The following is a 15426-nucleotide window of genomic DNA, read 5'->3' on the forward strand; positions in this document are numbered from 1 at the left end:
CATTGGTCAGTCTGGGCAAATTTTCCTTTCTTAGTGACACTGTAGAGTAAATTGTCAAAATATTACTGAAGTTTGTCTGTAAATTTGACACATTTTAACATGTATATATCTTAAGTACGGTTCTTTGACACAAAGAAAAATCAGTTAATTCTACAAAAAAAAAGCACTTGACTAACCTTTATTTACAATTTACATTACTGTAAGATTATTGAGAAAAAGACAAACTGCTATCCAAAGAGCTCAATTTAAAATTAAAACTGTTTCTTTGGTCAAAATAGTAAATTCATACAAAAGGTTTGAGTGGCCAAAGAGGGTTGAGCTCAAACCTTAAGCGATGCTTACAAGCAGGAGAAGGTATAAAAAAAACATGAGTGTTTTGCAGGGACTGTTTCCTCTGTTCATGGTTTAATTATGAAATAGCAGATAGCAGGACTGGTGAGGTCAAGTTGATATGGAATCACTGGAGGCTTATTAATTTAACCTTTATTTTACCAGGTGAGTCCCATTGAGATTGCAAATTCTTTTTCAAAAGAGCTCCGGCCAAGACAACAGCAGTCTAAATTCCATTACATTAATCATTAAAACAGCCTTTCAGAAAACAAACAACATAAAACATACAGTAAAAAATACATAAAAAATATAAATATAAGAAGACAAAATGGAAGGGAAAGCTAGATAAGCAGTTATAGACACCTATTGAGTCTTTAAGATATTTTAAAAACTCTAACTGGGATCAGCTCTTGCAGTTTTAAGTCAGTTTGTAAGCTTTTTCAGGCTGCAGAGGTAGAGAAATTTAAAAGCCTTTTTGCCAAGAAAATCATTATACACATTATAGACAGAAGTTACACGACTTTAATGACATATAATCACAAACCTAAGAGGAAAGCAGGCCAAGAATGGATTTATAGATAAAATAATGCCAACGTGAAAGTCTGTGTAGAGCCATGAAGAGGAATATATCAATAAAACAAAATTATAAATTAGGAAATATAGAGAAATTAATACTAACGTGTGAAAATTTCAAGACCAAAGATTAGATGTACAGATGTAGAGATAAATGGTGAAACCGGAAACTTGAGCCACAGTAAGGTCTTTATTAGTTTTCATGCCCTGGTGCTGTGTGCCGCTCTGGTTTGAAGGCAAGGCAAGTTTATCTGTAGCACATTTCATGTACAAGACAATTCAAAGTGCTTTACATAAAACATTAAGAGCATTACAGGTGGTGCACAGAAAGCATTAAAAAGTAGTAAAAGCAGCAATAAATAGTAAAATCACAATAAAATGATAAATTACATTACAATGAATAAAAGAAAATAAGTTAAAAGTTACAGGAAGAGACTGCTTCATCTGCTGCTTTTTTTAATCATTACCTTTATATCAAAATCTGTTTCTGACCACATCTGATGTGAAAAATAACACTAAAAATGCTGAATCCTTACACATATCACATCTTCAAAGTTTGCAATCATCTAATTAGCCTGAGGCATTTTTAAAACAACTTGTAATTTGATGAAATACATTTTGAATGAAGTGGCATGATGTCAGAAAAATCTTATTTTAAAAAACCAAACAAAAAAAAACACTCCAGCTCTTGAACACACAGACATACAGATGATAGATGTGATTAGATACCAGCAAATTATATACACTGATAGTAAAATAGTTGGAAAAACATCAGGCCCAGCTCAAGAGGCGGGAGGGGAAGGTTTAGCTTAATCCTCAGTCATAAAGCGTAAACATGAAATTTCTTCAAATAGATATATCAAAAGACCATCATGAATAAGAAATCATGTGGGCCATTTGCAAAGAATGAGTAAAAAAATCCTTTACAAGCAGCGATACTTGCCATAGGAGGTGCACGGAGTACCAGCCATGCCTGGTACCTACATGTTACTTTCAGTACATGGTTTTCCTAGAAGAGTAAAATACAGAATAGCACAATCACCGTTACCTTAGAAAATTGTTTAATGCCATAGCATTTGGAAATCTGATATTTTATCTTTAAACAGCTTCAGAAACATTGACAATCACTTTACAAACTGTTGCATACCATTAGATGAGGAGTTAGAGACTCCACTAACAACACTACAATTAGTGGTGTCATGGCTGTAGTCTTTCTGGACCCAAGGAGCAGACACATGCAGAACCAGATGAGCATAAAAAATATTTATTCACAAAATGGTACTAATAATATTAATGATAAAAATGAATGGAGAACTCATGAGTGCGAACTTAATCTGTGCAGATGACCGGAAGTAATTAAGGCTTCGGGAAATGGGGCTTTGAGGAGATTAGGTCAGCAGCAGGCAGAGTTCAGAGCAGGCGTAGAGGTAACTGGGCACAGGGACCGTGAGAACAGATCACTCCATTAGAAACTGGATCCAGGAGGCGGTCCCCCTGATAAGTCCATCCGATAAGTTTTCCAAGCAAGAAGAAGTGTGCTATAGTGTATGGGATGATCTGGCAGGGAGGAGAAGACCCAGCTGGTCTTAAATACCCTGTCCCAAGATGAAGGAACGAGGCACAAGTGTGCTGCGGCAGGCCCTAAGGAACCTCACCCATGAAAAAGACACATGGAATCACAGTCACCTGTCCTGACCTGCCCAAAAACTGACAAGTAGACTGTGTCCACTTTGATTGTCATTATGGTTTTAAAGAAACACCCACTGACGATGTCCATACATGGCATGCTTTCTGGCCTTGATTTTGTTCATGGTTTGGTTTTTATGTTTTAAGTTCTTTCCAAAACATTTGCTGAAATAATTATCAACCTACAATGAGCTTTCATTTTGTTTTTGGTCATGTGGATTATGATTCAGGATCATGAGTAGATTAGGTCTTATAGTTCTACAATTATGTATGAAAATAAATTTGACCACATTGGTTTTGACTTAATGCATTTACAATATTTTCCACAATTGTGTTACCTTACATATACTGAAATGTATATGTTTGTAAGTATCAAATGGATCCAAAAAGGGAGTAATTTCAATTGCCTCCTTCAAAGACGTTTAAAAATCACCTAGGTAACACTCATACAAAGCATAAAGAAACTATAGTGCTGCACAGAGTGGATTTTTGCCCTTATATTAAAAAAAATCAGCATTCAGTGAGTCTTTTCCATTCCACAAAGTTACATCAAATCTTTAAAATTACATAATAAAGGTCTCTTCAACATTCATGATTACTTTCATTGACTTTAAAAATGTATATTTTTTCCAATAAAACTTCTTCTCAGAATTTTTCTGCTTTCACACTCATGGACATTACACAGCAGCTGTCACCGAGGCTTTGTGGGACAAAGCTGAACAGCGTACTGTGGGGAGGTGGGAGGACCAGAGCTGTGTTTGAGTGCCTGAATAAACAATCATGGGGTCGCCTGGAGTTTGAGGTGTCTGAAAATGAGAATTGATGGGGATCTACCAGTCCAAGTTTGAGATAGGGACAAGATGTAATTTGTGGAAAACAAATCATGTCATATCATGATCATCTTTTCAAGTAAGATCTTTGGGTGTCATTAATGAAAAGGCTGCTTGCAAGAGTTAATTGTTTGAGAGGTTGTGTAAATATATATCTTTGACCAAATCCTGCTGGAGATGAGGGTGAGCTGCATTGAAGGCATGCTGAGAGGAGAGGATTGCCATTTAAAGATGTCCTTTATCAAGCAAGCGGCGTGATCAGTGTTTACTCACACAGATTAACAGAACACTCCCCAGTCTGTGTAGCATTTTAGGAATGTCGTAAATGCAGATAAGTGTGACATCAAACTCTGTTGCTTCCTCAGGCCACCTGTATGGTTTAAACCGGCTGAATATTGTAATTGGGTAAAACACATCTTAGGGCACTTCAGTTCTGCAAAAGGAATTTGTTTACAGATCTCTACAGTGTTAACAACAGTTGTGTTCTCTCAGTGAAGCTGTACATAATAACATTTCTTGTCATTTTACCCCAGCTGGTGTGCAGAATACAGCTGCTTTTTGGGTGTATTTCCAAAACCTTTTACATTTTTATATTTACACTACATACAGGCACAAATTTATATGCATTTTCTCTGCCAGACGTCCAGAGACAAACAAACCTAAGTACATAGTTTTATACTCTGTTAAACTTTTTAGTGCTTTTCTAGGTTTTTAGTAAATTAGTCTCTTTGGTTTTTGATGGGTTGCACAGAGATGGACCTGCTTTTGCACTTCCCTGCAGCTCTTCCTGTTTTACTAAACATACCACTTGTGCAACAGGTAAGGTTAACAAAAAAGAAGATCTGGATAAACAAAAATGACATTAGCATTAGCTATTCCAATTTTGAGTACAGCAATCAAACCAAATATTATAATTGCAATATTCTGTGGTAGTTACTGGAGTTTTGTCTAATAACTACCACTTCTCATGGGAAAAGCCGACATAGTACATCAGGGCTACTTAAGTCGGTTCCACAAGGGCCGCAGTCCTGCAGGTTTTTAATGTTTCCCTTCTTGAACACACCTGTCTCAAAGGTGTCAGGTGTATTGGAGCAGGGAAACATTGAAAACCTGTAGGACAGCAGCCCTCATTTGCCAGAATTGAATAGCCCTGTGCTACACTAAATGTCTCTATTTGTTTTCAGTTTGTTGCTCTCTTTCAAAATTCCATGAGATGGTACAGTTAATAAAGCATATATATACTGAGGGACTGATTACAAAAATGATAAGCAGGCCTGACAAATGGCTGGAAGCAGGGAACAGAAAGTAAATCCACAAGGGGGAAACTTCACCAGATCAAGACAATTTTTTTTCTCATGAACTGTTTTTAAAATTCTTACAAGGATCCAAACCTTCAAAACCTATTATTTTGGTTTGTTATTGCCAAAGTAATCTCTGGACAGATAAATGCATATGAAATTGGAGATATATTACAGCAATTGAAAAAAATATATGGCATTGGATACCTTCTGGTCTCCATGCATCCAGTTGCAGTCTGAGATCAATAATCCCAAATGTCCCAAAATCAACAGGCTTTGGTTGCATGCAAGTCAATGTCATGTACAGAACAATATTCATTAGCTTGTCCACAGAATAAGAAGTCATTAATTAAATCTTACATGATATGGCTATCCTCTGGAAACACCAAATGGTAACTAATGAGGGCTGATGTCCACAGAGGCAATAGGACAATATAAGCATTGAGAGAAACCTCAAACCGAGCATTTACATACACATTACGTGTGCATCTTAAAGGATGGCACAGCTGGATCTCCAGGCTGCCTGATGACATTATCCTTCAGGCCCAAAGAGAGCAATGCTGTCATCACCATTTCTGTTCATAAGGCTGCATCTTGTATTACGCTACAGAGTATATACTGTAACATGACTCACAGTTTCACATTTGTTAGCATTTAGCTACATTCTAACAAATTATTGCTGATGTAAATAATAAATACTCCTGATGAATGCACCACCTACTTGAGAGCCCCTTTGTTGTGCTTGATGAATGGGTCGTGTTCCTTGTGTTGTCTGGTGAGAACAAATTGTGCCTTGTAATCAATGAAAATTTAATTGAATGACAGAGAACCAGGAGCCCTAGGAGCTACATTATGCCATTCTTTGATGTATTTTCAAAGCCTGTTTCTATTCCAGCCTAATTAATCAGTGTAATGGAGACCTCAGATGTGGTGGTGGTGTGTTTTAGAGCCAGACGCTCATGGGAGGGAAGTGTATACACTGAGCAGTCATCTTTGGAGACAAACTAGCTATCAGAGCATTATAAGATGAAGTGGCTGCTTGGAGCAGTTATGCATTTTGCACTACCACAGATGAGCTGAGTTAAAGGATATCAGTCATTTAATTTTGAAAATCTGATTGAGGGTTAATCATCACTGAATGAAGCGGTGCAAACACTTGCTAAAATTAATATGGGAAGATTAAAAATTGTGAAATGAGCTAGAGGTTAAAAATGTCTTACAGGCATGGATTGAATTCTTGAAATTAAATCTCCCAATCTCAGGGGGTTGGTTGTATTTCCAAAAGGCTCAGCATTCACAAAGTGAGACATTTTGAGGTATTTAAATTAGCACAAGCCAGTTGCAAGAGGCATTGGTTTAGATGATTAGCTGTAAATTCTGGTTCTCTAATGAGAGGCAGCAGTCAGGAGGGAATGATGATTTGAAGTATGGTGCACCTGTCTCCTTGCTTGTTAGTTTTGCCTAATAAATCTTTTAAAGGCTCTCATCTCTCTTTCAGTGTTATGCAATTTTCATATTTTCTTTCACATGATAATTGCAGAAATTATGTTTTTGAGACAGCCTCAGGGTGCTGCAAAACTCTTTGATAATAATTTTGAATCTAGCACAAATCTAATTTAAGCTAATTTTAAAGGGAATTACTCAGAAAAAAAAATCTGATACCTTGAGATTTTACAGATGTCTCCCCTCTATTTTCCTTAACTACCCATGACATTTGTGCAGTTAGCTGGGACCATTCCCTGGTAATGACACTACTGTTTTGAAACCAAACATATTCACTGTTAATGCTTTATCTCTGCATGGCCAGCTAAATAATTTGGGGTTCTCCAGAAATCAGTGAAACCTGGGGCTTTGGCCCTTGTACCTTTTTATATGGTGAAGGCCATAGGCATCACAACAATGAGCATGTACATTAGCATTGATGAGCTGAGTCACTGTCAAATCTTACACAGGAATTTTAACACCAAGCATTTTAGGATGATTTAAAATATGAGTAACAGTGACAGTCCAACACCAAATCATGCAGTTTTGGATAAGACAAAGCAAACACAATGGAGTTCGAACGGCCTCATATATCATAGGACAGTGAACTTGTTGATGCACAACAGCAGTTCATAGATAGATAGATAGAAAGATTTAACACATAATTTACAATAAGATAAACAATTAGGAAGAATAATTTATAAATTAATAAATTAGATTACCAGTTGCAGTTTAACATCCAAGCATGCTACTTTAAAAAACACATCAGGACTGTAACAGATAGAGGCAGTTCTATTGCAAGCGTATTACAGCTAAATTGGGGGTTAAACTTATCTCACAGATAATGATGTTTCTTTTTTAATTGAAGCTATTGCTTTGCATGAGCTGCTTGCATTCTTGCCAGCTCAGTCAACCAATGCACTTTATATTAGTAAAGTTTTTCTTAGTGTCTCCTCATCTGTTTAATGTCTGTTAATATTTAATGTCAAACAAAGAATTAGCTTTTGAATTATTGTCTTGATCTATTCTCACATGTCAGAGCCCTGAACCAAAAATAAAGAATAATCTTTTATGTTATATAATATTTCCTACATAACGTCCTACATCCCCGATGCTCCAACTTCCCCTGCCAGTATTGTCATACATTTATATGGGGAGTGAATGGCCCTTGTGGATTCTCCTGTTTGCAAGGACAAACAGTGGAGACATTCTGTCTTGTGATAACATTGTCACTGTTAGGGAAATGGGAGAGGCTCTGGGAGGAGAGCTTGTCATGTGGGACCTCTTCACTCCCTCACACCACTACTTGCCTTGTCGCCTCTGGCTCCAGCGTCTGCTGCTGACGAGCACCACTGTCATTCTGGTCGTGTCCACCTCTCAATAAGCTGCTCCTTGCTGCAGACAGTTTGTGACAGGCCTGCAGCCTCGTCTCTTTGCTCACCTGAACAAACTGCTCTGCTCACTCCACAATGGATTTTTAAGGTGTTTCAACTTTTCAAGTAACAGGATTTTACATGCAGCACAAACATATTAAAGCAAGACCATAAAAACAAAAATGCATTTTCCTATTGCGTTATTTTTTTTTTTAAAACCTTACTTTCAACTTTGATACTGTGTTACTGAAAGCATTTTTTTTTATTTAAAATTTCTCCTTCCCTTCTAAATAGACAGTGGACATAATATTAATTTGAAATAAAGTTCTCTTTTGAGGATAATAACATATTTTGATTCAGTGCTGGAAGGTAAAGCAATAATCCACTTTCTCTACCTTTGAAGTGTTGAATATGAAGTGTGTAATACTTTTAAAGTGATATTTGTGCACTTATCCTATATATTTAAATATTCATTCTTATGTTCATAATTTATGGTGTCATTTTGTCTTTATTGTTTCAATTTGTAGTTTTATGCAGCGACCATAAAAGTTTCTATTCTATTCGTGCATGAGAGGGCGAGCAGATTGACCTGCTGCTGGTGAATTATGCATTTCAGATTAGCTGTGTCTGCAGGAGTTAAGCCTAGCCAGAAGTTAGTCCTAGTGGCTTGACTAGCTTTTCCAGTCCAGATGTCATTGTCTTTGGGCAAAATACTGAAACCCCTATTGTCCCCAATGTGTTCATTAGTGTGTGTGGGAGAGAAAAAAGAACCACATGGGCTGCAATACTGCATCAGTGAACGAAATACTGGATGAATGTACACATGATTGGGTGAATGTGGCTTGCAGGGCTAAAATTCTGATTGGCCAACAAAACTAGCACTATATAAATACCACTAATGTATTTATCATTTCATGATTTTTACAGGAAACACATAAACATTTAAGCTGTTAATGGCAACTTTATAACAGGATTAGTTATGTCTAGCCATATTTTTATATCTATGGACTCTATCATATTGTAATTCTATGGACAGATTATGAATTAAAGCCATTAACAAGTCATCTGTTAAATGAATAAATATCAACTATCTAAATGTACATGAAGACTAGTTTAATTGGGTATCAGTTAATTATAATAGTCCAATTAACATTAGAAATTATGGACAACACAAGTTATCCTCTTTACAACATAATGTGTTCAGTCAGAGGCTTCTTCAGCTTTGCTACAAGAACAAAACACAACAGGAGGTCATTCCTGCTCATAGTGCTACCATTTGGACAACTGCTGATTACAAATAATGTTTATTCATACTGCAGCTATATAATTTACCCTCAGGGATTTATGAAATGTAACTAAAAACTGTTGGAACAAATTAAGACATTGTGTGGTTGAAAAGCTAAGTGTTTCCACAAAATATAGGATGCTGTTTAAAATGTAAATAAAATCCAAATCCAATAATTAATCATGTAAACTCTGAATTTGCTGCTGAAAAGAAAAAGTAAAAATAATGCAAGACTTTGTTTTACTTCATATTTCATAGTGTAAAAGCTTTAATTTTGAAAAAATAAACTGTTCTGGTTTAGATGAACAGTTTGTAACAGCATGAATACATTTTAATAGAAAAGTGAATAAAACAGGGGTTGTGGGGATACATGTGGCAAGCACTGATCTGCAGCCAGGAAATCAGTCCTTCAGTTTTAAATTTACTGTTTGGGATAAAAATCAGGTAAAACTTTAAAACAAAAAGTCCCTGTGTCTGTTGAAGAGATTAAGATTTCCCTTCAACTAAGAGATATATCAGTTATCATGGCTCATGTTTTGGCTGAACAACTGGCAAGGCTTTAAACAGATTTGGCACCACACACAGACAGGTGGCTCAACCTCATAGATCAGTGTGACAATAAAACCAGAGCCTGAAGAATTAAATCAACCCTGGAGTAATTACATTCCAGGTATTGGACAACCTCTTCCATTTGTGAATCCTGTTGTTATCAGGAACATCCTCTCTCAGCTCTGATTTGCAACAGGTCCATATCTAAAGAGAACATTTCAGGCAGTAATGATGTTGCATGAGAGGGCCTCGTATCCTGCAGGGTGAGACGATCACACAGTGTGACAACGTACAGAATCCCTGAGTCAGAATATATGAAACTGGCTGGAAATCTTAAAGCAACCCTGTTCAGGAAGCACACATTACATAGAGTTAGTGATGTCAGAAATTTTCTTTTTTCAGGAAAAGAAACTTTGACAGGTCCCATTCTGCAGCCTTGAGGTGCTTCTTTATAAGCATTTTTTTTATTATTTTTTTTCTTAAAGCTATGTCACTGTCTAACACACTCAGAGCACAAACTCTCTGCTATGCTGGAAAGGGTGGTATAATTACTTAATTTGAAGACTGTAGGACAATGAGTGTATTTTTTATGTTAAAAAAAGTATTTGTAATCTATCTTTGGTGCTCTGTTTATTTGATCTGGAAAGATATTGAGCCCTAATTAGGTACAAAAGCACTCATTAGCTAGAGCCACTCTGCAGAGACCAATTGAAAATGAATTATTCAAACCCTCTCTTCCATTCACGACATCAATACTTGCTGTGCATTCTCATCTCCAATTGCATTCTGCCACTGTGAAATGAAGAGTGTTTGAATTTATCAAGAGTCACTCGGAGAATGCAAATCATTTATATCTGTGGAGTCCAGGTTAGACTATCCCTCCAGCCTTCTCTCCTTAGTCTCCTGTCCTCTGTACTGTAGATTTAATTAGTTCTGCTCCACTAAACCTGCTTCTTTTTCCCCCTTTCCTTCAGGATACGGCCATGCAGCCCCCAGCACAGATGGAGGAAAGGCCTTCTGCATGCTTTACGCCCTCCTGGGCATTCCTCTCACTTTGGTCATGTTTCAAAGTGTGGGCGAGCGAATCAACACCTTTGTCAGGATCTTGCTCCACCGACTGAAGAAGTGCCTTGGAATGAGGCGCACTGAGGTCTCCATGGTCAACATGGTGACCATTGGTTTTATATCCTGCATGAGCACATTATGTGTGGGGGCATTGGCCTTTTCCGAATTTGAGGGTTGGAGCTTCTTTCATGCGTACTACTACTGCTTTATCACGCTCACCACCATTGGCTTTGGGGACTATGTTGCACTGCAGAGTGATCATGCCCTGCAAACCAAGCCAGAGTATGTTGCCTTCAGCTTCATCTACATCCTGACAGGTCTGGCTGTGATCGGAGCCTTCCTCAACTTGGCTGTGCTGCGATTCATGACTATGAACGCTGAAGACGAGAAGAGGGATGCAGAGCAGAGGGCTCTTCTTGCCCATAATGGTCAGGCAGGTGGACACATCAACTGCTCTGTAGACCCCGTCTCCCCTGCTTCTTCACCGTCTGGGTGTGGCGGAGGGAGTGCAGTTGGAGGAAGCAGTGGTGGAGCTGCAAGTCGTGGCCTGCGCAATGTTTATGCTGAGGTGCTCCACTTCCAGTCCATGTGCTCCTGTCTTTGGTACAAGAGCAGAGAGAAGCTGCAGTACTCCATACCCATGATCATCCCACGTGACCTCTCCACCTCTGACACCTACATGGAGCAGGGAGAGGCTTTTTCCAACCCCCTTCACTCTAACGGCTGCGTGTGCAGTCTGCAGCGCCACTCCGGTATTAGCTCAGTATCAACTGGCTTGCACAGTATCAACACCTATAGAAGACTCAAACGCAGAAGCTCCATCTAAAAACTAGGAGGACTTTGTGTTTTAAGATCCTCTGTGTGTACCATGAAGTGAGGGATGGCCCTCCGGTGGTGTGAGACTCACAGTGGACATCAAGGGAACAGAACTCCAGTCCTAAAGAGATTCAACACTGACCATTTAGCGCTAACATTGTTACTCATGCTACTGAGAAATAATGCTAATGGTTGTTTAAGGAGAATTCACTGAACATTGGTGTCAGGAGATGCAGCATGTGCATCGCTCTGCACCTCTGACTTCTGAGTATCTGAATATTGGACTTAATATTTTATGTGTTCATGAGATTAACTTTCATGTTTAAATAAGAAAAGAGGGGAAAAGCACTGTGAGGTTTTTTTTTTTAAATTATTATTATTATTATTATTATTATTTTAGATGGATTTGGGGTATTTTAACTGTATATAGTGCACTGTTAAGAAATATTTTACTGAATGAACTTAAATCCACTTTTTTCCCAAAAGACTTTCCAAAACTAAACTTTTGGTTGTTAGTAGCATACTCATGTCAGTGAAATTAAAATGTGTATATATTTGGACACTTCACGTATAGGTGTTATTGATTGAAAATCTATTTTTTTCAGTGAAAGATTAAACACATCGAAGATAACTCAATGTCTTTTCCTGTGTCTGTATCTACAGTGCAAATTGAAGCCAAACGTTCTGATGTCTTTTTTTTTCTTTGTTTATTTTTCCCCATTTAATTAGGGGGAAACAAGCATTAATTAGGAATAAATAAGAAGGTTTGGTTTTACTGTCTTGCTGGAGAATTTTTTGACACTGTTATGGGTATCAAACCTGTCAAAGTTAACTACTAGGCTTCCCTGCAACCCTTTTCCGACCTCACAACAATGAATTTATTTTTCATAAATTCTTCCTGTGCATTAATCTATTTTATGTACTTATTGCTCATCATATGTTTTGACATAGCTTGGCTTAATCTGAGAGTTTAAATCAGAGCATGTAAGCACACTTGTAGACAAGCATATCTTATTCACTGCTGCACCTTAGAGGACTGTTGTATGTGCTTTCAGACACTGAGATTCAGTGCACAAGTATTTTTTCTTTTGTTTGTTTATATATATATATATATATATATATATATATATATATATATATATATATATATATATATATATATATATATATTTCTTATGTAAATAATTAGCCTAAATTTATTCTCTTGTGTTAGAAGTCAGTCGTTTGACTCAAAATTGTCCTGTTAGTCAGTGTCAATAATAGCAGTGCACCTCACAAATAAACAGCCTCAGAGTTTGCACCTCTTGCACTTAGGGGGTCTTTGCTCCAGCCCCACCAAAACACACTTGACTCAGCCAACTGAGGTCTTTATGCAGTGTTGATTTTAGTTTTCTTAAGGAGTAAGCTTTTCTTTTATTCTATTTTTGTAGTTTAAGTAAGTCTTTTTGTCCTGTTTAATTTTTTTTTCTTTTTTATTTTCTACTGGAATGTTTTTCTTCTGCAATATGCACATTAACATTGTTCAGCATCTCTCATCAAGGGATGAATTATGAACAGCTGTGTGTGAATATACATTTACGTGTCTTTTCTTTGACCATAATAAAATATTATTTAATTTAAAACAAGAGCTTTCTTTGAGTGTTTGCTTGCAAAGTATAAAGTTGTTAAAATATACCATCTGTTGTTTCATGCTAGAGTGAACTCATCAAAGCCTAGATATTCAGCATGTTTACAGAACACACAAAAGAATCTATTTATGTCCTTTCACCTCACGCATACATTTTAACAAACATGTAAATGTATTAGTCCATCCAAAATTGTACAAAACTGAAAGACTTAAAACTGGACTAACATGCTAACATACATATGTAACGCAGCTGGAGACTGAAAGTCCTTCCAGTTTTTCTCTTAGCTATTCAAATAAAACTTTTTACACATGCTAAAAATTCCATATTTTCATATATTATTATTACAATTATATATATGTATATACATACATTTATCATATATTTTCCTTCTTTTTTTTTAATGGCAAAGTTTAATTTAGTGAAGTGTAATTCAGCTTTATTTGTACAGTATAAATTGACAACAAAGTCATCTTAAGGCCCTTTGGAAAGCCTGATGTGACATATATGTTACATACAGTTTCTGAGACATTTTGCTTCAATTTATGGTATAAATTTTGCTCAAAATCTTGTTGAACACAATCTGATACTTCTGTCCCCTAATAGATACCAAGAAGCAGAAAACCACATTATAATATTTTTAATGTATCACATGGTAATAAATGGTAGATATCCCTCCCACCCTCCCAAAAAATGTTAATTTTTTTTGTTACATTTTGTTAAAGGGTCAAATAAAGATCTCATATTTAAAAAATTTGACTTTTCTTACCATTGTTTCATGGGTCGGGCCTTAATGGGTTAAAACAAGTCCATTTCACAATCCAGATTAAACCAATTGATAACACCTGCGTTCTAAGCCAATAATTGTCTGGCTAAGGTGACCAACAGATTGCATCAAGTCTTCTCCCTGATTAAATCCTTCATCCTGAGACAGTGTACTAGGCAGCAGGTAACAGTAAAAAGGAAAAACTCCCTTTTTAATAGGAGGAAAACTTTGTAATAAACAGACTCAGGAAGGACGGCTATCTATTTCTACAGGTTGGAGGTGAAGAGGTCAACAAGCGCCATACCTCTAAGTAAGGGACGCCTGCTGAGAAAGAAAAAGAGAAGCACAAGTTAATGTTTACCACACTCAATACCTTCTTAAATGCTAATAAAATACTGGGGCACAATATTGTAATGTTTATGAATCAGTCTCATAATGCTGCTCAATAGTTCTCATTGAAAATAAACTTACAACAACAATCAGACAAAAACTAGTTAAACATATGCTATATTAAATTGATTATTCTGTATGCTACATAGAATAAAAAAGCTTCCTAATCTGGGTCTATCTTTTGAAAAGCAGCAAAACGTCATTTTTAAAGAGGAAAACCTTGTGCTAGAAATCCAAAGGCAGAAAATTAAGAGAGTTCTTATTGAGGAATTTCTTTCATCTCTGGGAATACATTTATTATATAGGATGATGTATCGTATCTATGGAGACACCAAACTAACATGTAGTAATGTTAGTTTGGTGTTTCCACGTCTATTTTGCACAATAAGTTTTCCTCAAAAAATGTGTAGTGTATAAATATATACTGTTGTTTAGTGTAGTTTTTATTTTTTTCACTTCTTTATTATTTTGCCATATCCATTCATCTTTCCTTATTCGCATCCTCATTTATAATAAAAATGATGATAGGCTTAATGATGGAGGCTAGAAAACCACCACACCTAGAGCTACAAACAATAATTAATTAAAATGACAACTAATTACAGCACTGAGATTCTTTCAGGTAAAAAAACAATAAATAATTTATAACTTTAAAAAATTGCTTATGTAATAGCACTTCCTGGATTCACTAGTTCTTGTGCGAGGTGCTTTTTAGATAGGGGAAAGACGACTTATCACAAAAAACTACAAGTCACTTTAGGAGAATTCAGATATCTAATAAATATTTTCCATTTTTGTATAACTTAAGTGGCAGGCTCGTTTTAATGCAGTAAAACAGCAAAATCTTGAACAGTTGGATCTTTCAAACGGATTTGCGTGTTTTCTGCTACTTGCTGCCTGATACTACTAGATGATGTAGTCTGTTAGTAAACTGTAAATGTTCAAACAAATCCATTTTTCTTTATGACACACACACCTACTGTGACCTGATATTGTTGTGACTGATTCCCAAATTTGCTTTTGTGTGTGTCATCACTGCTTATATCACGGCTAACTTTTTAGAGTCAATGACATGTTATGCAACCAAAGCGAAGATGAAGTGATTCAGAGTTTATTCACTCTGTTAGGATATCTATTATGTAACTGTCTTAGTCGTACCTTCACCACTGCTCAGTTCTAACTCTTCCACTCCACTTCCATGGAAAAAGTCCCCAGATGAGCTGCTGAGATACTGAAGTCGATCATTCTCTTTTGACCTGTGGCTGTTCGGAGTTTCACCTGTCACTCTAATTTATATAAGATTCAAACACATACGAGCAAGAAGTTGTATGTGTTTGAATCTTTTTCCCCTTAAAAAG

At 36.5% G+C, this 15426-nt stretch overlaps 1 protein-coding gene across 1 annotated transcript in view; it reads left to right on the forward strand.

Annotated features, from left to right (window-relative positions):
- The window catches only part of kcnk3a (potassium channel, subfamily K, member 3a), a 36528-nt gene extending 24149 nt beyond the window's left edge, over nucleotides 1-12379 (forward strand). Inside the window, exon 2 of the mRNA XM_041976082.1 lies at nucleotides 10381-12379. Coding sequence (XP_041832016.1) covers nucleotides 10381-11297 — 917 coding nt within the window. The 3' untranslated portion in view covers nucleotides 11298-12379. The remainder of the gene's footprint in view (nucleotides 1-10380) is intronic.
- Nucleotides 12380-15426: the final 3047 nt, after the last annotated feature.

Source organism: Melanotaenia boesemani, chromosome 22 (assembly GCF_017639745.1).
Source record: "Melanotaenia boesemani isolate fMelBoe1 chromosome 22, fMelBoe1.pri, whole genome shotgun sequence".
In the NCBI taxonomy this organism is placed as follows: Eukaryota; Metazoa; Chordata; class Actinopteri; order Atheriniformes; family Melanotaeniidae; genus Melanotaenia; species Melanotaenia boesemani.